General features: G+C 45.2%; 1 protein-coding gene across 1 annotated transcript in view; it reads right to left on the bottom strand.

The window, feature by feature from the left end:
- Positions 1–26,791, bottom strand: part of PGM5 (phosphoglucomutase 5) — a 183,767-nt gene that overhangs the window by 19,752 nt on the left and 137,224 nt on the right. The window contains exon 10 of the mRNA XM_042912875.1: positions 16,418–16,552. Within this exon, the coding sequence (XP_042768809.1) occupies positions 16,418–16,552 (135 nt within the window). The remainder of the gene's footprint in view (positions 1–16,417; positions 16,553–26,791) is intronic.

Below are 26,791 nucleotides of genomic sequence, written 5' to 3'. Positions count from 1 at the left end.
GTGATCATTTTCCTGCCAGTATTTAAAAACCACATTTTATACAAAAATCCAGGTTTCTAAAAATCCAGAAAATATGGCAATGCTGGGCTCATCTGTTAATAAGGCAAAACCTGGAGAGAGCTGGGTGTCACTGGCATCCCTGCTGTGCCCTACTGTCTTCAACTCCCTAATCTAGGATTCGCTGGCGTGTGAATTTGCTGCCACGGAACAAGCAGTCACGGAGCAGAAGCAGTGAAATGATTTTGATATTCATGAGTAGACATTTTACCTGGTTACCTTATCCAGGAAATCTAGGACATTCTAACTAAAATCTTCCTCTTTTTTCTGAAACAGACGTTCTCACGAGGCGGAGCTTGAAGACGTTGAGGGAAGGCCGGCGGATTTGCACAAGGAGCAAATCTAGGCTAGACTAGACTTCTCACTACTCAGGAACTGTGAGGCTCAAGGATTGCATCTGAGAACATTCTCAGAGGATGGGTTGGGGGGCACCGACGGTAGGCCAGATGAAGGATGGGCACCCCGGTGACTCGAATTTATTTGGGGTGCACATCCCCAAAGTTTTTGACAGCACAGGGTATAGCACCCTAGTTAAGACCCGGGTCTCTGGGGGGCAGAGTCTAGGTTCAAATACCAGCCACACTGCTTAGATATAGTAGGTCATTTAAACTCTCAGGGCCAAAGTTTTCTCACTTACAAAACATGGATGGCTAAGTACCTACCCTATTGGATTGTGATGAGAATAAGAAACCAAAGAACACAAAACACACAGCTTTCTATCTAGCCCATGTACAGGAATCAACGTTATTATTATTATTATTATTATTATTATTATTCTTTTTTTTTTAATTTTTTTTTCAACATTTTTTATTTATTTTTGGGACAGAGAGAGACAGAGCATGAACGGGGGAGGGGCAGAGAGAGAGGGAGACACAGAATCAGAAACAGGCTCCAGGCTCCGAGCCATCAGCCCAGAGCCTGACGCGGGGCTCGAACTCACGGACCGCGAGATCGTGACCTGGCTGAAGTCGGACGCTTAACCGACTGCGCCACCCAGGCGCCCCAATTATTATTATTCTTTAAGCAGGAAGCCTGGCTTGCTAGAAGAGTAGGGTGGAAGTGTGTGTCCAAGCATCTAACCCCAACAGGTTGACCTTTGGTAGGCAGACAACAACTTCTCTGGCTTCTGCTTCCTTGTCCGTAACATGAAACTCATACTATCTTTTCTCACGGAAGATCTGATTTGTTTAAAAAGATTAAGAATACCAGAAGTGTTCTCAGCTCCTTGACTGAAAGGCACCCAAAGTCATTGCAATCAGAAGTAACATCTCTCTTCCATTAATACTCACTATAATATTTTCCAGACTATGACTATTAGGATTTCTTTTAAAGAATCTGCAAACGATATTTGGCTTCTTTCAAAAACGTTAACTTCGATGGGCACCTGGCTGGCTCAGTTGGTTGAGCATTCAACTCTTTGGGCTCAGGTCATGATCCCCGGGTCATGGGATTGAGCCCTGTAATGGGCTCCGTGATGAGTGTGGAGCCTGCTTACGATTCTCTCTCTCTGCCCCTCTCCCCTCAGCCCCAGGAATGCTCTCCTCCCCTTGTGTCTGTGTGCCCTGCAGCCCCAGCTCTCCAGCCAGAGGGAATGGAATCAGACAGCAGATGGACAGGACAATGCTGAAAGCCGAAAGAACAGACGTCACTGCACTTGGAACACACGCCTGAAGGGCGTATCGGTTTCCAAAGCAGCTAGTTAGCAAGAACTACCAAACTAAGCATGAAGAGTAGAAGCAAAGGGTAAAGAAAATGTCTAGTGGGCTGCCTGAGTCATACGGTGGAGGCAGTACAGTTGAAAAGTCATTAACACCAGGCACTGACAAATAGAAATGACCCTCCACTCGAAGAGATTCTTCTCCGTGATACAAAGACTGTCGGTGGACTTCAGGGACGGTTAATACACGTTTTATGAGTGCGGTGGCTGAACATTTCTTCCACGTTTGACAAAAGAACATGTTCTTTTGAACTTTGCCTTTAAGACACACCTGCCATATACTACAATTAACAACTCAGGCAACAACAGATGTTGGTGAGGATACGGAGAAAGGGGAACCCTTTTGCTCGACTGGCGGGAATGCAAACTGGGGCAGCCGCTCTGGAAAACAGTATGGAGGTTCCTCAAAAGATTAAAAATAGAACTACCCTAGGACCCAGCAATTGCACTACTAGGTGTTTATCCAAAGGATACAAAAATGCTGATTTGAATGCACCCCAATGTTTACAGCAGCACTTTCAACAATAGCCAAATTATGGAAAGAGCCCAAATGCCCATCGACTGATGAATGCATAAAGAAGATGTGGTTATATATACAATGGAATACTGCATGGTGATCCAAAACAATGAAATCTTGACGTTGGCAACAACATGGATGGAAGGAGAGTGTATTATGCTAAGTGAAATAGGTCAGTCAGAGAAAGACAGATATCATAAGATTTCACTCATATGTGGAATATGAGAAGCCCAACAAATGAACATAAGGGAAGGGAAGGAAAAATAAGATAAAAACAGAGAGGGAGGCAAACCATAAGACTCTTCAATTCAGAGAACAAACTGAGGGTTGCTGGTGGGGAGGTGGGTGGGAGATGGGTTTAAATGGGTGATGGGCATTAAGGAGGGCACTTGTTGGATGAGCACTGGGTGTCGTACGTCAGTGATGGATCACTGGGTTCTACCCCTGAAGCCAAGACTACACTGTATGTTAGCTAACTTGAATTAAAAAAAAAAAAAAAGACATAGCTGCCATATAACCCTCAAGTATTTTAAAATACTTAGGGCACCTGGGCGCTAAGTCAGTTGAGCATCCGATTTTTGGCTCAGGTCAAGATCTTGTGGCTCACGAGTTCAAGCCCCGCATCGGGCTCTGCTGACAGCTGGGAGCCTGGAGCCTGCTTTGGATTCTGTGTCTCCCTCTCTCTCTGCCCCTCTCCTGCTCAGGCTCTGTCTCTCTCTCTCTCTCTCTCTCTCTCAAAAATAAATAAAAACACCAAAAAATATATATATATATGATTGACCTTTACCTAGTGATAGTAGTGCTAGACTGTCTACCCACAGTTTTAGGAAGGCTCCCTATCTTGGTAAAATCACCTTAGAACTTTCTTTACCTCCTCCCTGGGTTATTTTGAATCTCTCCGTTCGAATGATATTAACTGTGTGAAGAAAACACAGTCTAACACTGTGGAGTTGAAGAGAGGCAGGGTTTCTATGGAGACGCAAAGTGAAACTGACTTTCTTGCTTCTCTTTTTGTTAATTATCCTGAGAAGCAGAAACAGGTCTTCAAAGGTCTTGCGGCACTTGTCTGAGTTGTGTTCTACGCTTTTTTGTGATTTTCTGGAAGGAGGAGGGAAGAGCAGAGGCCAATCACCTGGCTTCCTAGTAGTTTAGAGGGATTTTTCTGCTCTAGCCAAGGGGCAAATAAGGATCCCGATGGTCGTCGCAGTAGGACGCCTCAAACTTGAGTGTGCACACGGATTACCGGGGCAGCTCGTTAAAATGCAGAGTCAGATTCAGCAGGTCTGGGATGGGGCCTGAGACTTTGCACTTTAGGAAGCAACCAGATGATGCTGATGCTACTTGTCCTTTGGGTAGCAAGAGCTTAGAACGCAGATAGAAACACGCTAAATTGCAGCCGCTTTTAAACTTTTTATAGAATCTTATCCATTAAAAGGATGATGCCTGCAACTTCTGAGCAGTATCGAAATGAGATATACTATGTGGGTGTAAGTCAAGGCCAGAGTCTTGATTCACCACTATAGAAATGCCCACGTAGCTAAACCCAATAGAAAACACGCAGTATAAAAAGTACAGCTGGAAAATCTTAGTAAATCATCACGAAAGTGTCTTAGGTTTTGTTGAACACCACACCGGCCATCCTAACTGTAACTTCTGAGGCTGTCACTAGAAGCAAACAAGGAACAAAAAGCAGTCATAGACTTCTTGCTTCCTATTGAATGTGGGGCTTCTTTGGGGAGTGGGTTTGAGGATGACCGATAAAGCATCTGAAGTGCAAGAGTGCCTGTTGCCAATTCCTGGAAGCCCCATTCTGCCCCAAAATACAATGTCAAGGTTCTCCTGGCTTTGTGCACCTATGGACATGTTTCCCATACATTCCAAGTATTCACCAGGGCTCTCTCTCATGCTTTCCTTTTTTCATCCCATGTATCCACGAATTCTTCCTTAGTTCTCCTTTCTCTTCCTAAATATAGTGCTGCTCATCTGAAAATCATTTGTCAGCAACTGCTTTGGATAGGAAAAAGAAGGAAACTTGCTTCACGAAATCTGAAGCCCAAAAAAGGAACTTGATTTCACGAATACAAACATGCTCTAAGACATTTTCCTTGCAGGCTTCATTGCGACCAAAAGCCAGGGAGTTCGATCTCAGAACGTCAAGTTTGGGGGTTTCCGGAGATATTTGATACTTTGTTTTAAAACTGGAAAATTCATGTATAAACACACACACACACACACACACACACACACACACACATACACACACACAAATACAAATGTCAATTTACCTTTTATAAACTGTATTGTGTAGCCAAACTCATTTTGATGTATGCTTCACTGAATGTAACAAGAAATAGTGTGCTGAGTTTAAAAACCTATAAGGCAGGGTCAGCAAACTGTAGTCCTTGTCTGGCCCACCACCTGGTTTTTATACAGCCTAGGAACAAGAATGGGTTTTACATTTTTAAGCAGTTAAAAACAATCAGAAGACGAATATTTTGACATGCGAAAGGTACACAAAGTCCAAATTCTGTTGTCCATAAGTAAATGTACTAATTGATTTACACATTGTCTGTGGCTGCTTTTGTGCTACAATGGCAGTTGAGAACTGGTAACACAGTTCCATATGACTAATGTGACCTCCTCAAAATTCATGTCAGAGTCCTGACCCTCCCCCAGTCCCTCAGAAAGCGATCTTCTTTGGAAACAGGGTCTTTGCAGAGGCAATCAAGTTAGAGTGAGGTCATTGGGGTGGGCCCTGATCCAATGTGACTGGTATCCTTATAAGAAGGAAAAATCTGGACACAGACATCCACAGAGAGAAGATGATGTGAAGAAGTGGAGGGAGAAGGCGGCCATCCACAAACCAAGAAGGGAGGTCAAGAACAGATCTTTCCTCACAGCCCCTGGATGAAAACCAACCCTGTCAATGCCTTGAATTTGAATTTCCAGCCTCCAAAACTGGGAGATAATAAATTTCTATTGTTTAGGCCACCTGGCCTCCGGTACTTTATGACGTCAGCCCTAGCAAACTAACACAGCTAGCAGAACTTAAAAGTATTTGCTATTTGGCCCTTTGTAGAGAAAAGTTGTTAACACCTCTTCCGTAGGGCTAAGTTTTTGCATTTAATACTCTGAAGCCATCAAGCACTTATCTTACAACCAGCAACAGAGATTTCATAATCTTCTCTCCAATGAGCCCACCCTTTGTCTCACACCTGCTCTTGTCTTCAAATCCTTTCTCTCTGGCAAATGAGTTGGGAACAACCAACCAATTGCACCCTGTCTTGGATAGAATAGGACTATTGGACAACCCCAACAAAACAAATTACTAATTAGTCTGAGACTCTTTGATCTTCGTGTGATCAGAAAACTGGTCTCCACTGCTATTAATAAAAATAATGGCAAGAACAATATTAGTAACAGCTGACATTTATTGAGCACTTTGCGTGTGCCATTGTCCAAAACACTCTGTACGAATGATTTCATTTAATTATCGCAACAATCCTACGAAATGAAAAGTATTTCTATCCCCATATGACTGAAAAGTAACTGAAGCTTACAGATTAAGTTGCCAAGGGCTCAAGGCCAAGGGTGTCTGATTCCAAAGCCCAATGGTGGGACAATGGGACATTGGGCCAAAGTCCTGGTGCCCCTAAACACCTGGAAAAGTGACTGTGTTTCTGTCTTTTCCTCTCCATATGACACATGGCTTTTATTGTGGTGCTTTGACATCTTGTGGCCTTGTTAATAGTGGAAGGGTTTGCTCCTCCCAGGGTTAGCTAATTTCTAGAGGTAGCAAATAGGTGCCCTATCAACACACCTTTCATATGCAGACCAATCAATCCCAAGTCCCATCCCCAAATATCTCCTTTAGGGGACTTTCACATTCTGGGCCACTGTCCACCAGCCCTAATCACCCAAGGGCCAGGTATCAGACAACCAGGAACAGCCCCTCCGCCTCAGAGCCTGCCAAAATTATTCAAACTAGCCAATCCTAAGTCTCCTCAGTCTGCTAAGTCTGGTAATAAAAGCTCTTGCCCACATTTCCCCCTGACTCTTTCTGCCTCATAATTGGTGATTCCCCCTGTGGCCCTGAATGGAGCGGCATGCCCGGTCCTCCTGGGAACAATGAGTAACCGGCCATCTTTTCAGTGGCGATTGTCTCCTAATCTGTCGGCCTCGCCATACCTAAATAATAAAACCTACATATTAAAACACTCTCATGGCCTCATTACCTCCCATCTGCCCATCATTAACTTTGGAATACACAGGCCCCAAGTTACCAAAAACACCTTCCATGATGATTTCTACAAACAGAAATGCTTGGAAATAAAACCCAAAGCAAAATAAAATAAACAAGCATGCACAACCCACAAAGCAAGAATTTCATAAACCTTTCGCTGTTTTCTCTCCTAAGACCTAAGCATTCTGGGACTGAAATGCTGCCCTTCCAGAGTTTATACCTCTCAGCTTTCCTGGGAGGCAAAAACAAAGGACAGAGAACTCCCTCACTTCATCTGGAACAGGGTTTCTCTTTCTGGGATGAGGATGTCAAACTTGAAATCATCCAAGAGCAGACAGGAGAGCTAAAACAGCCACATTCCTCCCCTTAACCACCCAGAACGTATGTTCCCCAAGAAAAATGCACCACCGCGGTGGCGAGCCCAGGCAATGTCTCCTCCTGATACTGCTTGAGGGCATAGTCTAGTCCAGGGCCTTCTCCTGAAGGTCACAGGCAACCTCCACTTTCACCGCCAGTATTCACTGACCAAGAAACACTTTTGTTTATGAGCAAAGGAAATGATTTACTATCCACCAAGAAGAGCACTGCTTCAAAGAAAGCCTGAATCACTGCCAGCTGATGAGATTCGGGCAGGTTTGTGCTGAAGGGAAACTTGCTTGTGCGGTGTATCTGGGCTGGAACAAAGAGGATGCCGGGAAAGACAGATTGTGCTCGCCACAGTTGTCAAACCCATTCATCTGGTGAGAGGAGTTATGGCCAGTGACCCTCTGTACTTGTGTAACCAAGGCAAATTCATTCATGCTCCCTTTTCAGGCTGAGTAAACAAGACCCAGCAAGACTCTGCGATTTGTGGACACAAACTGTGCCAGGTTCACCAATGGCTGGGGAGGCATGCGCTTTGGGCACAGCAAAGCAGAGACACCGAAATAAACAGCCTCAGAAGGAAAAACCAAAAGTTTTGTTGGATTTCCTGACATTTGTTTTTGAAGCTAACTTTGTTTTTATTTTGAATTCCATAGGGGGAAGTAGGGAGGGGAAATACAATTTTTTCCGGGCTTTGGGTCTCTAAACCTTAATTTACAATTGACCCAAAGCCAGGATCAAGGCACGCCTTTTAGTTCTTCTGCTTCTTAAGGCCACCAGGTTCTTGGGGGTAAAATGGCAATGCCAGACAGCCTTAGAGGATTTGGAAGAAGGGTCTCTTTTGTGCTTATTGCCAAAAAGGGGGAATTGAGCTAGGCTTTGTCTGTGGGCTCACCATGAGTGGTTTACAGCCGCAGTCAGCTCTCGTCAGGGCACACGCTTGCCCACAAAGGCTTGAGTGCCCATTCAGTACCTTGAAGAGGGTTCTGATCCCAGCAGAGGCAGGGAAAGGCCCAAGGGAGTTTTTCACACACCCACAGGTGATGATCCCAGTTCTTCGATCCAAGGAAAACAACCCAGAGGAAGAGCAAAGCGCGAGTGCAGACTGCAGTATCTAGGGAGAGAAAGGACTGCTCCGCTCAGTCTCTTTAGGAGGCTATTCACCTGAGTGAGTAGAAATAAAGAAAACTCACACATCTTTGTTCTCTCAAGTTTCATTCGGTTCCAAGTGACTCGGCTTTGTGAAAACACAGCTGTCCTAATTTCATTTCTATGCCACTAGAGGGGAATCTAACCCACCTGACCAGACCCTGTTTGTTTCTTTTTTTTTTTAAATAACAGTCACGGAACTCCAATTTTAAAGTTCTAGAAAACGCTGACACATTACCTTGTCCCATCCTTTCCACGCCTGCCTCTATTTAAAAATTATTTAAATCTGTGTGGTCATAGAGACTCCGAGAAAAGCACAAACCGGCCATCTTACTTGGGCAGACGCCCTCACAGTTGAGAAATTGTTCTAACAGTCAGTCTGAATCCCTTCCAGTTCAGCTTGAGTTTATTTCATCACATTACATATTCATTAGTTATGGAGAACAGCTGGTCATCCTTCTCTGCATCGTATTATTCTTTTAATTCCTGAAGGCCTCCAGGTCATGCCTCCCTGACAGGCAAAATGAGCCCGCTCTTTAACTTGGCCAGAGAGTTGACACCCCAACCCTTTAACCACGTGTTTCTTTTCTAAACTCTCTCTACATCACTCCACCCTCCTCCATATTTTCAAATTATAGCAATCCAGACTAAACTCTGAGGAGAAAAAGAAAATGAACTGCCTTCTCATCTTTTTCTTCATGTAAGGCTATTAATACATCCCTGCGCAGATTTTCTTTCTAAGTAACAACATGATGTTTTTCACATATATTTAACTGCTATGAATCCAAAACTCTGTGTGTATATGTATATATGTATACAAACCACACGCACATACATACACACATAAGCATGTACAAACACAAACATACACGTATATACATTTTCATGTTGTCATGAAAACTGAATACCTAAGTGGGTATCCATTTATGTTTTTCACTTCTGAACGCCATTGTTTCCAATTCTTCCCCATCACACATATCATTTCTAATTTTATTCCCCTAGTTTTTAACCCCTCACTTTAGATGCCCCGTGGCGTATAAAACCCAACGAGGATGTATCTAGAACATTATGTTTTAGATGATTTTTTTAAAACCTGTTCCTTGCTAACTCAAATTAAGGGAGGGAGAACTGGTTGTTTTCAGAGCACTTACGTTTATCCACATTTATAAGTGTGGTATAAAAAACCACATATTTGGTCTTTGTCCCTGGCTCCTGGCACAGAGCTCCCCAAATCCTTTGCACTACCTGAGTGACATGAGTGGATTTGTTAATCATAGTAAGTCCCTTTCAACCACACCTGAGTTTATGCGGACGCCGTGACTCTTACAGACCCCAGATGGCTTCAGAATGAGGGCTGCAGCCTGAGGAAACCATCAGGTGATTAGAGGGTTGGAAATCCCAGCCTCCCAGGAAGGGAGAAGGGCTGGAGGTGAAGTTCAATCACCAATGCCCAGTGATTTAATCAATCATATCTGTGTAACGAAACCTCTGTAAAAACTCCTAAACAGGGTTCAGAGAGCCTCTGCGTTGGTGACCACCTCAAGGTCCTGGGAGGGTGGTGTGCCAGGAGTCGTCATGGGAGCTCTGAGCACCCTTCCCCCCATACCTTGCACTATGAATCTCTTCCGTTCGGCCATTCTTGAGTTGTATCTTTTATAATAAACCACCAGTAGTAAGCAAAGTGCCTTCCTGGGTTCTGTGAGTCATTCTAGCAAATTACCAAAGCTGAGGAGGGGATCATGGGAACCCCTGAATGTGTATTCTAATGAACAGAAACGTGGCGAGCCTGGGCACCCCTTTCTTAAGTGGGGGCAGTCTTGTGGGACTGAGCCCTTAATCTGTGGGGTCTGGGCTAACTCCGGGTAGTTAGTGTCAGAACTGAATTTACCTGCTGGGCACCCACCGATGTCTAAGAAACAGGGGATTGGTTGGTGTGAGGGAAAAAAACAGTATCTCAGTAAGTAAATACTGAACTAAGGCTCCAGATGCAGCCTTGGGTTCAAGCGTAGAGGTAGGAGGAAATCCTCTCTCCTTGGACCTCAGGGTTAGCATGGACAACCTGGGTTTTATGAAGAGCTAGTTTGACTCTCCAATCCAGAAACTGCCTGCTCCCTATTAATGGCTCCCTGACTCAGTTTACCAACTTGAAAAAGAAGGATGATAATTCTACTCTGGGGGGGGGGGTGGGCACTGGAACGATGAACACAATAATGGGCATATCTAACGTATCTAGAATGGTTCCTGGCACTTGGCAGGGACCTTAAAAATGACAACAATTTGCTTCAAACTTTCAAGTGTAAGAGAAAACCTGATGGTAGCACCAAGGTTCATACTGAGTACAGAATACTTCAGTTTCCCAGGTGATATAATGCGTCTGAGATGTTCGGAAGTAATTAACACTGAACATTTCATTTGTTTGGCAAAATTCTATCGGGCATTTACCTTCTGCCAGATAGTATTCTGTGCGCTTGGGGAAACAGCGAAGAACACTGACAAAGTGTTTACACACTTTTTTCCCGGTGTTTACATTCTACTGGTAGAGACAGACAGTAAAGCAAGTGAATATATGTGTGAGATGGGGTGAGTGCCATGGAGGAAAGTAAAGCAGGGTGAGAAAGATAAACGGTATGCAAATGTGAGGGTTATTTTACATAGGGCGGCCAGGGGAGTCCTCAAGTAGGAAACAAGAGGTCAAGCCACAGAGATATTGGAGGGAAAAGCACCCCAGGCAGAGGAAGCAGCCACTTTTAAGCGGCAGGAGGCAGAGAGTGTCTTTGGTATGTGCATAGAACAACGGCTGGAGGGCAGAAAGACACAGGACAAGAGGTAGGAGACTCGGTCAGAGGGAGAAGGGGATCATTTCCAGCAGGGGGCTGGTTCCCCTGGTACGGGTTTTGGCTCTTCCCTCTTCCCGGAGTGAGATAGGGAGCCACTGGAGGATTGTACCAGAACGATTAGGGGATCTAACTTAAAAAAAAAAAAAGTCATTCTGGTTGCTGTGCTAAGACTTTCGGTATGCGGGGGTGGAGTGGGCAAGAGGAGAAAAGGAGAGAGACCGGGTAGGAAGCTAATGCCAGTCATCGAGAGGCCAGGACAGGAGCTTGGTCCTGGGGAGAAATGGTAGAGGTGGTAAGGTGGGGTCAGACTCCGGTTGTGCTTTGAAGGTCATCGATAGGGTTTGCTGTTGGATGTGAAGTATGGGAGGAAGAACAAAAGAGTCAAGGATGATTCCTAGGATTTTGGCTGAACCTCTGGGAAGGACGGAACTGCCATTGACCGAGAGAGATGAAGACTCCCTCAGGTAAAGAAGGAGGGGTCTTCTGGAGCAAGGAGGGATGAGGGAAGCTGGCAGGAGGCCGCTTCTGCAGTAAGTCAAGTTGGAGGTGCCTGGAAGACATTCCAGTTCATTCCAGTGGGCTACTGGAGAGAGAAATCTAGAGCCCCATGCGTGCGAGCACAGTAAAAACAGGAATTGCTCAAGCACCTGGGCGGCTCAGTTGGTTGAGCATCTGGCTCTTGGTTTCAGCTCAGGTCATGATCACGGGGTTCATGGGTTTGAGCCCCATGTTGGGCTCTGCACTGACAGGAGGGAGCCTGCTTGGGATTTTTTCCCTTTCCCTCTCTCTCTCTCTGCCCCTCCCCCTGCTCACACTCTTTCTCTCTCTCAAAATAAATAAATGAACTTAAAAACTTTTAAAACAATAAAGGTATTGCTTTTCCTACAATTGTCAAGAATTCAATGACCTGTCTTTAAGGCTTAGCGGTTCATCCAACTCTGCTATTCAAAGTGTGGCTCCTGGACCGGCAACACAGCATGACCTCAGAGTTTGTTAGAAAGGCAGACTCCCTGGCCTTCCTCAGACTGAGTCAGAATCTGCATTTTTAACAAGATCCCCAGGTGATTGAAATAAACACTGAAGTTTGAGAGCATCATCTAACTAGACTTATCTGGGAGGCTGTTCAAAAACGCAGTCCCTCCCCCAGAACAATTAAAGTTGAATCTCTCAGAGGGAGGACCGGGCACAGATATCTTTATCAACACCAGCAACCCCCCCCGCCCCCACAACCAGCCAGCCAGCCAAGTGGTCCTGCTTTGTTAGAACCACGGATCCAACTGGTTCGTTCCCTTTGTACTACTAGGTTTATGTTGCTAGTGCCCTCGGGAACCCACCTCTAAAGAGATGTGCAGATCTAGGATAGCACGAAGGCACGTCACTAGAGTAACCTTATATCCTGGTTTACCGGGGACATTCTCAACATAATTACTATCAGTGCCCCATTTCATTCTCAAAAATATCCTGGTTTAGATGAGAAGTTCTATGTTCTCCCAATATAAAACACAAAATGGCTCTGGACTTAACATTTCTAGATTATAAAGTCATAAGAACAAGAAGAGTAAAATGGCAACCAGCCCTTGGTTGGACAGATGAATTCCAACTTGACTCCTGGTGCTTAGATATTGGTCCTTATTCTATCTACAGCTTATCAGAAATTCATAAAGTCCGTTGATTATAAGGAGGGTTGGGGAGAACTGGGCCCCTTCCAAAACCTGGGGTGGGATAGGGTGTGGTTTTATTCTGCAATTAAAGTACCAAGTGTTAAAGCCAAGTGTTGATTAGCCAGAGCTGATTATCAGGCTGTGATTATCCAGCCCTTAGCAAAACTTCTCCTTCCTTTTCCTTTTGGATCTTTTATTGTTCGTTAGCCACTCCACCCTCCGGTTCAAAAGGAAAAGGAAAGAAGGTAAATAAACAGTTAATTTAGCAGTTCTGCTAATAAGCTTGGTGGGAACAAAAATGGAAACACTTGGACTGTTTCCGGTCACCTGTGAACTGAGATCCTTTGGCTCATCCCTTTTTCCAAATTATTACCAGCTGGTTTGAGGGCTTGTTGGAGGCCTACTGATGGCCAGTAAAATTAAAGGAATCTTCTATTTTCAAAACGATGTGATCTTCCAGAAACAGGCCTCGGAGGCTTGCCTGATTTACCCAGGACACAGAGTGAGCATCTCCTCTCACCAGGGGTGAGAGGCCTCTCACCTCCCCTCACCTCTCCTCCTCCCCTCACCACCTGTTCCCAGGCACAGATGGATAAAATTAAAAAAAAAAATTGTGTGTGTGATGGGGCACCTGGGTGGCTCAGTCGGTTCAGCGTCCGACTCGGTTTCTGCTCGGGTCATGATCTCACGGGTTCGTCGGTTCGAGCCCCACGTCAGGCTCTGTGCAGGCAGCACGGGGCCTTCTTGGAATTCTCTCTCTTTCTCTCTCTCTCTCTCTCTCTGCCCCTCCCCCACTCAAGCTGTCTCTGTCTCTCTCATTTACAAATAATATTTTTTGATGTAGTTAAGAAATTATTATACAAAGACAAATACCATATGATTTCACTCATATGTGGAACTAAAGAAGCAAAACAAACCAGCAAAGGGGCGCAAAAAGAGAGGCAAACCAAGAAACGGACTCGTAACTGTGGAGAACAAACTGAGGTTACCAGAGGTGGGGGGGGGGGGGGACGGGTGAAGTAGGTGATGGGGATTAAGGAGTGCCCCTGTTGTGATGCACACCGGCTGATGGATGGACACTACATTGTACGACCTGAGACGAATGCAACACTGCACGTTAACTAACTAGAACTTCAATAAAAACTTTTTAGAGATGTCCGGACCAGGAACTCTCCACGTGCCAAGTAAAACAGCCAGATACCGAGAAGTCAGGTGAAGAGAATTCTCTAGTCCTCTGGTGATTAACTGGAAGGTAGGTGGGTTTTGAGTCAGGGCAGGTGAGACATTAACACCTGTTGAATTGGATACGTTTATCAATGGGATCTCTAGACATTCGAGAGATACTGTATTGGGTGTCTAAGTGTGGGGGGTGAGGGGAGAAGGGGTATTTGTTCTGTTTTCTGGGTTGCCAATGTGAACAAGCTAAAAGGGGGTGGGGGGGAAGAGGTCTCTGCAGCTGAGGAAGCAACACAGCTGGTCTTTGCCCATCAGGCCCCGGAGCAGTAATAACTCGAGGAGCATGGCTTATCTTTGGTATCTGTTAACACTTGACCAATGGCTCTTCCTCCCAGAGCTCTTGGAAGGCAGAAGCTGGGCTTCTGGGAAAGCAATGCAATGAGGAGGTATAGTGAAGTCGTCAAGTGCCTAGGTGTGGTTCAGCAGTACCGTGATGGGTGAGCCTGCTGGTGTCTCCTTCCCCTTCCTTAGGGGATCAGATGTCTTTCAAAATCTTATTCTAAATTACATCTCGACTTGAATGTATTATGCGACAGGGCTTAAGTTGGTGAGTCAATGACACAAGATATTTTAATAAGGAGTTCGATTTTAATGTAAAATTTTTAGCTGGATCGTGACCTAAATATGGTGAGGCCCACTGAGCCACATCTGGGAAGACTCTCACTCATGATGGAAAAGAGAGGGCATCTAGATGACTGATCAGAAGAACACGATCAATGAAAGGAATCCCCAACCGATGGTGAACTCTTTAAACCTACAGAATGGAAACTACATGGAAACGAGCATTACTTATGTTTTCTTTACCCACAGACTGAAGCATATACTTAACACACAACCCAGGCCTATGGAGGTTTCCAGCTTCAAAAGAAGCTTTGGGGGAAGAAAAGGCGAGGGGGAGCACCACTTGGCTTGTGTGTAACACCTCAGCGAGAAACTCACTTGTGCACAGGACTGTTTTCACACGTGTCTAAAGGCCTGGATGTCATATTCCTGCGGTCCGTGTGGGAGGTAAATAAAAATCAGCAGATATCATAACCACTTACCCGGTGCAAATAGGGAAAAGAATGCTGAGAAAAAACTAGCCTCGAGTCAGAGTGAGTCAGAGTGGCTGAGGCCAGGAATATCATTCCTCCCCCTGTCTGTAGCTCTGGACTTCTAGGCCCTTGATTTAATCTCATTTCCCAACATGAGAGGAGAAGGGTTTTATATGGAAAGAGAGGGTAAGCCTCCAATTCTTGCACGATTTGGTACTATCTTGGGTGAAATGTACTCACTGACCAATTATGTTGGCAGAGAATGGCCCGTCCTTGAATGGAAAGCCTGTGATTCTGACCGGGAAGGGCCAAGGACCTTATACTGGCTTCCTGCTCTGCTGCTTCATGCGCTGGGTGACCCTCACACTAGCTGTCAGCCTCCAGGGTCTCTACTGCCCCATCTGGGATGATTTGCCTCCAAACAGATCTTCTGGCTACAGGGCTGCGTGTAACGATCTACGGCTCCATATTGATCTGGTTCTTCGAGACTCTCCTGAGAGAGGTACCATTTTAAGGAAAACGCGTTAAACCGCTGACAGTGAAAGAAGACCCTCTCTGAGATCATTCTAGGGCCCAACTACGGCAAATTCTCACTGGAAATTCTGAGTCACTCGAAAATGAGAAGCAGTGGGTTTCTCTTTGCTTCTCTACTTCTCCACAACAGAAGCACGGAACCACTGTCTTCATCTCAAGGAACCACCTTATCAAGGACTCTGCTTCAGAACGCAGGGTGGAGTAAAGACCACGGTGGCAAGGGGCGGCCAGCACTGTAGCTGGAGGTACCCAATGTTCTGGTGGGTCCTTTCTGGTTTTAATGTCGCCTGCAGCATTGATGGATGTGGCGGTGGGGATACGTACTTTCTGAGTTCTTAATCGGCTCTATTGTTGACAACAGGAAAGGACTCTGCCAAACACAGGGTGGCCCAGCCTTGGCTGGCCTAGCTTAGCCTCCCTAACTTTAAATGCAGACCTTCTTCTCAAGAGAATCTGGGCTCTGCAGCAGTCTCAGAGAGGAGGCCCAGAGTAGCACCTGTGCACCTCAAGGTCAGGATCCAGCCCAGAGTTTGCCAAACACCTGGAGATTCCTTATTTACATGTGCAGAGTCAAGGCTCTGAGGACTGTGACCAGCTTGACTCTAACTAAACATTCCTTCATCCATACAAGTGCTGTCTCTTGATATCACCCCCAATTAACAAGCTGCAGTATAGTCAAGAAAGGGAAATCATTTGGGAGGTGCTGGTCTAAACCCATCATAGAGGCTGGAGCCCAATTTTCTGTTTCAAGCATTGCGAGGAAAGAAGGAAGGAAGGAAGGAAGGAAGGAAGGAAGGAAGGAAGGAAGGAAGGAAGGAGGGAGGGAGGGAGGGAGGGAGGGAGGGAGGGAGGGAGGGAAGGAAGGAAGGAAGGAAGGAAGGAAGGAAGGAAGGAAGGAAGGAAGGAAATCTGCTTAGAGTTACTCTAAGCCTGTCCTCTAGCTGGATCCATCGATATGGAATTTACTTTCCAGAAAGACAGATAACCCCCACTAAAGGCCCACGAGAGCTCCCTAAATTTTCCAGGAGTGACGAGACATATTGCTGAGGACACAGCTCTGCTTTCGTACCTGAGGCTCCTGGTCATGACCGCCGGGGTCCCTCTCGTAGCTCTCCGCATACAGTCTGATGGTGGCCCGCATACCACTGGAGGAACTGAGCCGAAAGATGAGCCGTGAGGCGTCTGAGAAAATGATCCTTAGGCCCTGAGACCAAGAACACCCAGAACGGGTCAGTGAGCCAAAGAATACGCGGGTAGTAACAATTAATACCTACTCGTGGTTATTGCTGGGGGAGACTTAGGGGCAAAACTGAACAGACGCTCATGTTCCCTTGGTCGGGAGATGTGGGAACCAGAAAGAGGTGGACGGAAAAGGAGGGGATGATATTTAATAAATGTCCCTGGGGTCAAAGTTTGTCCCTGGATGCAGTGGAAGTAGGCAATTTCTTTATGACAGTCAAGCAAATTACCTGTGTTAAGGTTACCCGCCCCCCCTCCCCCCCACCCTTTGCTTTAAGTTCATCTATTTTGATTCTTTCCTCGCACTCACATTCCCTGGTAGCAAGTAAGGCCTATAATGAAACGTTCGGGCTTGGAGCCTCAGCTGGATTCTGGGGTTCCTGCATACAACCTCATCCTCTTGGCTCTGTCCTTCCTTCTTACTCTACACCCTGGCCACCAGGACGGTGTGGGGGCAGAGCTGTGGCAGCATTAATGTGCTTTTGGCTCAGACTGTCTCCGTTCTCTGTGCATCTGTTTTCATTAGTGGCAGGGATATTTGAAAAATACGACCGTAAGATCATACTGTAATGTTTGTTGAAGGAAATTTGTTTTCTTAAGACAACTGATAAAGCCCTTGTTATAAACAAGCATATTGGGAGGGGGCAGAGGAAAGAAGAAGAGGAAACAAAATAATAAGTCTGGTCAGTTGTTATGTCTGAAAAAGGAGAAGTCTCGGGCGACTTTGACATCAGATATTTGCCCTGAGACATTTGCCCTTGAAACTTGTCTGGCCTTAAATCTTGGTTGCTAAGAATAAGCCATTATTAAAAATATACCTCCCATATAAATCTGACTGCTAATGCCTTACTCCCCTCCCCCCGCCCCCCAAATGCTGCGGTGGGGCGGGAGCACTATGATTCCATCTGAACGGCTTTCTGTTTTTTAAATTTTGCAGGCATTTCTTGTCCAGTCCCAAAAAAGCCTTAGCCTCTTTTGGAGCGATTCATTGTCTGCCATGATTTGCGTAACAAAAAGGAGCCCCCTCCCTTCCTGGCAACCTGTCTCTCTCTCTGATACTAGCTCTGCAAACAGGATGGTGCTAACCAGGATTTGTTCAACGGGCAAACATTTTATCATCCCTGGGGATTGAGTCCTGGGCCAAGCCCTGGGTATATGAAGACAAAGACACAGTACTTGGTCTCCGTAAGCCTGGACCACATTGTGACCACATTACAATGAGCAGGAACCGTTTCCTTACACATCTTGTGCTGCCAGAGGAGTGAATAGTTATGACATTCTAAACAGAGTAAAGGAAGCAATCCCCTACCAATCGGTGTTACATACCAAATTATGCCCAAACTGACAATAAGGCCCCAAAGGTTCCATAACTGCATCCACGGTCATGGTTTTACATACTCTTTTGAAGCTGTTATTTCTTTTTAAGCCTGCACTCCCCTTGCCACCATATATGGGACACATGAGTAGGTGACCGGTTGCTCAGGACTAGGACTTATGCAGACGTCGGTTAAAGTAATATTAAGGCTGAAGCCCTAACCACCTGTTGTAGATTCCAAACCACTCAAGGCCACCTCTTCCGATGACCACTAAACTCAACCCTTTATTGTAGCTCCCATTCATTACACAATTGGTATATGGCCAATGGGAGGTATTTAAGAACTCGGGCCATAGCAGACCATCAAAATGTGTTATCAGCTCACAACTAAGCTTTTTTTTTTTTCTTTCTTTTTTTTACAGTGAAATCATGTTATGATTTTTCTCCTTGTGGGTAACCATAGCTTTGGCCGTATTCATAGAATTTCGGTTAGCATCTACATCGGGTATCCTGGAATTGACTGGGCGCTTGAAAAGATGATAAAGGCTAGCCCAATGTCTCTCCTTCCTACGGAACCAGCCGTGGGATCTTACGAGAACCCATGGTGTTGTGTGAGACCTCCAAGTGAGGAGCACCACAATTCTCTTCCTCTGCATGGGTGGAAAAAAATTTCAGACCCAGCCCAGTTCTGTGCTGCGATAACTCTGGTTTCGTGTCTGTTGAGTGTCACTTTGATGCGTGAAGTTGTATGGGATTGCTTTAGCGCTGCATGCTCCTCCAATGAACCTAATGAACGTGCACCCTGAACGTGAACGTGTTCTCTCCCGCATGCATCACCTACTCTCAATTAAATTATGAGGCCAAAGTCGCCACTGACCAAGACTTGCCAAGTTTCTAAATGTTCTGTAATTCCAAAAAAAGGATACCAGTCATAAATTTTTCTTTTTTTAATTTGTAGGTTACATCAGGGGTTGGCAATATAGTTTGTCAGCCCAATTTGACCTGCCACCTATTTTTATAAATCGGGTTTTATTGGGACACAGCTGTCCCCATTCGGCGTATTATCTACGCTGCTTTTGTGTTAAAACTGCAGAGCTGAATAGTTATGACACAAACTGGCCCACGAGGGCAAAAATATTTACTATCTTTTACGGAAAAATGTTTGCTAACTCCTGGTATAAACCGTTACGTGATCCGCAACACGAAATACTTATCCTTCAACCCTATCCCAGAAGATATTTGATCTATGCACTTACGAAAATCCCAATAGAGACTCTTAAAAATTGAGAATAAACTGAGGGTTGATGGTGGGTAGGAGGGAGGGGGAAGTGGGTGATGGGCATTGAGGAGGGCACCTGTTGGGATGAGCACTGGGTGTTGTATGGAAACCAATTTGACAATAAATTTCCTATTAAAAAAGAATAGAAAAGAAAATCCCAATAGAGAAAAATTATGAAGACTTGTATAAATAAGAGTGTCTAATCCATGCATTTTCCCCAGTTATTCTAGCACCTAGCCACAGATTCATCTGGACATACATGTTACCCAAATCGATGTATTTCCGACAGACTACTCACGACAAAAATTGACTTATTAGATTGCATTTTAGGGGTAGGTGGCTCAGTCAGTTGATCATTTGACTCTCGATTTAGGCTCAGGTCACAATCCCAGGATTTTGGGATCAAGCCCCGCATCAGAGTCTACACGGAGCATGGAGTTGGCTTAAGATTCTCTTTCTCTCCCTCTGTCCTTTTATCCCATTCGCACGCATGTGCACGCGCTCTTTCTCTCTCTCTCTCAAATTAAAAAAAAATGCATTTCAGTTTCATATCCTCACTTTCATTGCTGGGTCTACAAGGTATCCCCCTTATAAAACCCACTTTTATAGTCACTTCCGGGATATTTTTGGAAATTGTATAAAATTCCACATGAGACATTTCCTCAAGAGCCAAGTGTTAGGAAAGCCTTTCCTTCCCTGAGGAACTGGTATTTTTTGTCTTCTGTCAATAATAACTAACCACAGTTCCCTTTTCAATATGGCTGCCAGAACACTTAATGCCAAATTTGAGGTTCAGCCCAAGTGGATCCTTATGACTTGCATAACTATGAATTTCTCTTCTTCTGTTCTTGACTCTCTACTCTTATTTATATTTTCCCTAGTCTTGATTTCTGTTTCTTATTTATGTCCTAACAACTTCATTATGTACGTTTTTGCTGCCACAAATCCTCCTGAAGAAACAGGGCCCGGCACAAATGAATAAAAGGAGTTCCTCTCACTTCTAGCCTTAACCCTACAGTGTTGGAACTGCTGAAACATGTCTTTGGGTCCTTCGTCAGCTGGTGAGCTCTGGAAGGGCAAAGCCTTATGGTCCTTGTTCACACCATTTATCCCCATAGCCCAGGACAATGCCTGGCACGCAGCAGGCTCTCTGCAAACACCCGAACGAATGTCACTGCGTGTTTGACAACTGGAGTGAGCACCCCTGGGATGCCCCCTCCCACATTTAAGGAGGACTCACAGACCCAATGAAAACACACTTCTATTCTCCATCAGAGAACCGGGGTTGACATGTTTACCTTGAAGGGCCGTTGTGAATGATGCTGGATCTACTCATCCTTCATTTTTAAGGCAAAGTTCAGTTTTGGCTAAAAACAATGGAGTTGAATCATGGTGGGTTCCTGTCCCCACTTGTGTGGCACGAGACAAATCCTAAGTCCATTAACTGCAAAATTTGCTGCGCATTGGAATCAGCGAGGCCTAAGACAATCTCAATCACGGAGCGGGGTACCAAACGGGCACGTTTACCTCCAGCTTAGCATTTTCCTTCCCACCGAGTGCCTGTTGGTGTAGCCTCGGTGACAAGAACGAAGCTTTGCCCGTCTCAGCTTTGTCCCAGTGGAAGATGGTTAAAGAGCTACATTCCCTTGCAGGTATTTCCACCCCCACATCCTCCAATTTGCTTCCATTTATCACTAGAGCTTTTCAATTTCTCCCCGCACTTGCCCCTCTTTGGTTTGTCGCTTGTAGAAAGTCAGTTTGGAAATGATAAAGGGATAACAACTGGAGAACAACAGGGCTGGAATTCTGGCTTGGCTTTTCGGCTGGTGGTCTTAAGCAACTCACTTTTTCTTATAGTTTATTTATTTTGAGAGAGAGAGAGAGAAAGAGAGAGAGAGAGAGGGCACATGAATGGGGAAGGGGCAGAGATGGAGAGACAGAGAATCCCAAGCAGGCTCCACACTGTCAGGGCAGAGCCTGACACGGGGCTCCAACCCACAAACCATGAGATCATGACCTGAGCCAAAATCAAGAGTCAGACACTTAAGGGACTGAGCCATCCAGGCGCCCCTTGAGTAAGTCACTTTACGCTCTGTAAGTCTCAGTTTCCTAAAAAGGGTTGAAAAACAATACAGCCAGGCCTACTGGGTTGTTGTGAGCATCAGATCAGAGACTATATGCGAAACGTGCTTTGAAAATTAGAAATCAGTCTATAAATACTATTCTTATGTTAAGCTTTTAATGAAAATGGTACTGTGCTCGAAGCCATCCAACCTTCCAGATTTTGCAGAAGATTGCCAAATAAAGCCTAAATGGGAAGAGTTTATGGTACATTTATTTTTAAATTAGGCAGAATTAAGATTAATTTTATTTTAAGAACTGTGCCATGTTCTCTGCAATCACTGCTAAGCTCACGGATCTGTTACCATTTATTTTCTCCAGAACTCCCACTGGCCTGGCTTCTCCGACAACTAAATGCCCCTCCTAAGTTGGTCAATTGAGACCATTATGGTCCTGAAGGAAGGACCTCAGAGTCATCTAGGCCACTTCCTCCCTTCACTGGAAAAAAAGGGGAAGTTCAAGACTGCTTCAGGTAACAGCGAGCCAATCGAGGAGCCAGAACATGAGGTTTTTTGACCCCAGGCCTGTCACTCTAGGGTGAACCACATTGCTTCCCATGAACTATTTGAACCCTGTCTCATGTGTTTTGTACGGTCCCCCAGATGAGCACAGAGCCTTAAGCAGAGCAGGTATCCGATACATGTTGGCTGCGTACATGTTGGGTTTGTTTTTTGTTTTGAAGCCCTCGTGTAAATCAACGCAGGGAAATCTGCGAGTTGCTAAACACACGCAGAGCCGCCAGATGTGTGCTTGGAGAATCTAAGACATGTTGCAGCCAGGCGGGGAAGGAGGAACTGTCCATTACCACCAGTGATTTGGAAGTCGAGTAGTGCCTTAGGATGAATTCCAGGGGGAAACAGCATATGGCCCTGCAATCTAATACAACGTCACATATACACAGTCAGTTGGCCACACCAGGCCTGTGAACCCCGAGACAAGACAGGCGTGGAAGAGCGAGACTCAGAGCCTCACTCAGATGTTACCTCCCACAGGAAATCCCAGGGACTTCTCTGGAAGGCTTCAAGGTGAAAATACTCCTGTGAAACATCTGAACCACATTTTGTAGAAGAAAGCAGGCAGCTTATAAAGCAGAAGATTTGGATGGGACAGACATAGCTCTCCGTGAAAAAAATTAACTAGAATGACCCATTTTTCTTTGTTTAAGTCATAGAGTTAGCTGCAAGCGTGAGTTCAAAAGTGGTTGAGCAGGGCAGCAGCTGGTCCACACCGCGCCCTTATATAAATTGCAAACAGGAAGACAATTTATAGAAAAGCATCTTTCTTCTTGGCTGGCCTAGACTTTGGCTTCTCCTCCCCATTAGGCTGAGTGCCTTTGTGCAGTGCACTGACTGCACAGCCGTACCCACCTGCCCTACTTTTGGAGGAATTCTCACCTAGCCTTTCCACAACCAACCAGCACGCGTTGAGACCAATCATTGCAAATAACTATTTTGGGGGAAATCAAGGTCAAACGACTTTGTAGGTGCGCTTTTAAAACACACATCCGGAAAAAAACACATTAGGTGATGAGAGGGCTTCTTGGAGAGTGAGGACTTAAAAGTTATCCAGATTCCAACCATCAAATTTGGAACAATGGAACTAGGTCACACATATCCCATTTCCCCGTGTTTTTGGCCAAAACGGCTGCTGATCCCTGTTCACTCAACACCAGCCCCAGTTCTGGGATATTTTGGAATCAGACATACTTTACCCAGACAACAGGGGTCGCTTCCTCCCTGAGTTCCTGTGACAGTCCGCAGTTTTTTCCTTTAATAATTATGTTTCCCGGTGACAGTCACCCTCGTGACTACAAACAGACATTGGTATTTCAGTAGGAAGTAACCGTGATGTTATTCATTCCAGAATGCTTGGATTCTTATCATACATCTTAGTGGGATTCTATCAGCATTTTAGAAGATAGTCCTAAAGCAATCAGCTTCTGTCAGGAGAAGGTACTTCATTATAATAAAACTCCAATGAATCAGAAGCAAAGGAGTAAGAACTTTAGAATGAGCCAGAAAGTGTCTCCCTCTTCCTATTTTCAAACCAGCCAACAAGTCCTTATAAAGTAATGAATATGTGTTTGGTCTTTGGAAGACAAATAGGCAAAATCACAGGAAAAGCAACTGAAAAAATCATTTAAAAAAATGGGGAGGGCACCTGGGTGGCTCAGTCAGTTAAGCACCCAACTCCTGATTTCAGCTTAGGTCATGATTTCATGGTTCGTGAGTTTGAGCCTCCAAATAGGCTCTGTGTGCACAGTGCAGAGCCTGCTTGGGATCCTCTCCCTCCCTTTCCTCTCACTCTGTCCTTCCCTGCTCACCTCTCTCTCTCTCTCAAATAAATAAACACTTAAAAAATATTTTTAACCCATGGTTCTCAAGGTGTCCTACCAGAAGGCCCAAGTGTCTTTATTTAACAAAACTGCAGCGTTGTAGAATGGGCACGGACACTGAGAATAAAAATATTGTGCCACCCCGTTGAGAATGCTATGACCTATAGGAAATCCCAGTTCTTTATCTGGAAAGCCAAACAATGGTATAACGACATTAGTTTAAAGAAAGGCATTTAGTCTGTCAAGATGGTCTTCCGTGGGCCGGCTCCCACTCATTCTTCAGGGCAAAACTTAACTATCACCTCCCCAGAGCCCCTACTTGAGTACCGCCTACGATGCGCTCCCAAGTAAGCACTTCCCCTGTAATACCTTTCAATAAACTCTATAGTGATTACAAAGCGCATGTCAGTTTGTCTCTCCTGCTAGACTGTCCGGTATGCTGGTGGATCTTTAATGTTTATTTATTTTTGAGACAGAGAGAGACAGAGCATGAACGGGGGGAGGGTCAGAGAGAGGGAGACACAGAATCCGAAACAGGCTCCAGGCTCCGAGCTGTCAGCACAGAGCCCGACGCGGGGCTCGAACTCACGGACCGCGAGATCATGACCTGAGCCGAAGTCGGCCGCTCAACCGACTGAGCCACCCAGGCTGGTGGATCTTTAACGCCCCAGCAAGCTGCCCGGCATGTAGCAGGTGTTTGGTAAACATTCAATGAATAGATGAAGACACGAATGAATCACACTTCAACAATCTTCACTGTATCGTACTAAAGCAGGAAAGGGATGGATATTTATTATGCAGATTTTTTTTTTCCAAAATCACAACTGGCAACGAAAAAAGGATTTTTTAACCCAGATGTAATCACAGGATACATGTAATGACAACACCTCACTTCCTAAATATTTCTGTTGCTCAACAGAGAAGGACTATTTGTAAGTACTAACTTTCAGATTCAACTAAATCCTATAGGTGGGGTAACCAGCATGGCTGAAATGATTTCTTAAATTCTACTTCCGGATGCACGAACCTCACTCCAGCAAGTGGCATAGGATAGAGATAAGCTGTTCACGACAGCCTCTCAGTTGGTTCATTGATGAGGATGGGATGAAAGTTGAAGGTTGACCAGTTAACTCTAAATAGAGAACTCAGGGGTGCCTGGGTGGCTCAGTCGGTTGAGCGTCCGACTTCGGCTCAGGTCAGGATCTCACAGTTCGTGAGTTCGAGCCCCACGTCGGGCTCTGTGCCGACAGCTCAGAGCCTGGAGCCTGTTTCGGATTCTGTGTCTCCCTCTCTCTCTGCCCCTTCCCCGCTCATGCTCTGTCTCTCTCTGTCTCTCAAAAATGAATAAACGTTAAACAAAAATTTTTTTTTAAATAGAGAACTCAGTCCTGGCCCCCAGATTCTCCAGATGGCACTTTTCAGTTCCCTTCATAGGATGCCTCCAGAAATATGCGCTTGGTAAACTTCTCTCTACCTGTTGGCCAGGGGTTCTTAGCACCACAGTATATATTAAAGCACTAAATGCCCGACTAAAATGTGATTTCAAGACTGCCTATTTACTTTCTTCATTATTTCTAAATACTGAGAGGATAAAGTGAAGACACCTTCCTGCACATTAAGATAACACCTCTAAAAGCAAGTTGACTCTGCAAGCAAGCTTCAAAGTGTACTTTTTCTCTGAACTAATTTCAAATGGTTCTTTTTTTTTTTTCCAGGTTGAGGACAACATCAAAATGCTTCCACTCAGCCTGCACAACTCGAAGGGGGATTAATAAGCTCGGCGTTAGCCTGACATAATCAGATTGGATTTGGTTTTCCACATCAGCTAACCGGTATGCTTTGATTTACATCAGGTTTTTAAATATCAGCTGAACTGTGACTTCTAAATGACTTCAGCACTGGTGGAATTTCATGAGTTTTGATCTGGTTAAATGGAAATACAGGCGTGGGATGGGTGACGAAGAGAGACTTGGTTCCTCAAATTCCGCTCCTGGTGTCGAGGTTTCTCTCTTCAAAGTTAATTTTCACAATACAGGGCGTGGTTCTGAACTGATGTCCACCCCAGTGGCAATATGCTGTCACTCAGTGCTGGTACCCTCTGTCATGTTGTCCTTTCACGCTACCAGGATCGGGGGTATTCCTTCTATCACAGCTGGGAGAGCGTCGTAATGATGGGGGCACTGAGTGGTGACTCCAGAAGATTTTGGCTAGAAGGCAGATGTGGGGGAGGATAAAGGTAAGAGGTAACCTGGGTACTAACGATGTTGCTTGGGATGGCGATAGGTGAGGAAAAGAGAGAGTGCCTAGCACCATGGAAAATCTTGACGTTTGTCCAATGAACTCATCCTTGAGGAAAGAGTGGGCCACCTGTCAAGCCTTAGGGAGGTACCTGCCCTTCCCTCAACTCTTCCCTTCTCCCAACTATATGCCTCTTAAATACAGTGGGAGCCTCTTCAGTTAGTCGGCCACTGGATTGAACCCCCTACTCTCATAGGAGCTACTGGCTTGTTTTTCCCACTCATATTTGAAGAAGGCATTATTACTCATTCATGTGACTCAATTTTACCTGATAATAAACAGAGACACATCCTCATGGGACAGGAGAGAATGAACTACAGTTGTTGAACCATGCCTCGTTAAATTGCTATTTCTAAATCAGAGTTCCTCTTGGGTCCTGTTTAATGGAAGACACACATCAACTTTCCTCTTGGTGCCCAACATCATGAAAACATCAGCCGCTTGGAGGCAGCCATAGTAAATTCCACGAGACCTGACAGGCGACAGGAAGGCCAGTGAGGTCCCTGGGAATTCATGTCAGGGGTTAAATACTTCGGGGGTGTCCTTCTTGCTCCTTAAATGGCCTCTGCACGGTCTCACAGGCAGGACAGACTTTCCTGAACATTTTCCACAGCAGTGAAGCAGATAGGGGGGCAGGGCTTATCACCAGAACAGGATTTTAATTTCATTTTGGACGGAGGAGCATGTTTTCTTCATCTCTAGAGATATATGTGAAATGGGCTTTTCTTTTCCCCCCACAGTCTGTTTCCTGACTTTGACCCCAAATCAAGGACCAAAAGGAGACAGAGCTGTTTGTAAAACACTTTCTCTTTTCTGAAACTGAGTGGGATGGGAGAGATGGGGGAGGGGGAGACTT

Source organism: Panthera leo, chromosome D4, assembly GCF_018350215.1.
Source record: "Panthera leo isolate Ple1 chromosome D4, P.leo_Ple1_pat1.1, whole genome shotgun sequence".
In the NCBI taxonomy this organism is placed as follows: domain Eukaryota; kingdom Metazoa; phylum Chordata; class Mammalia; order Carnivora; family Felidae; genus Panthera; species Panthera leo.
Note: the sequence above shows the minus strand (reverse complement) of the source record. Positions and strands in the feature narration are given on the sequence as shown.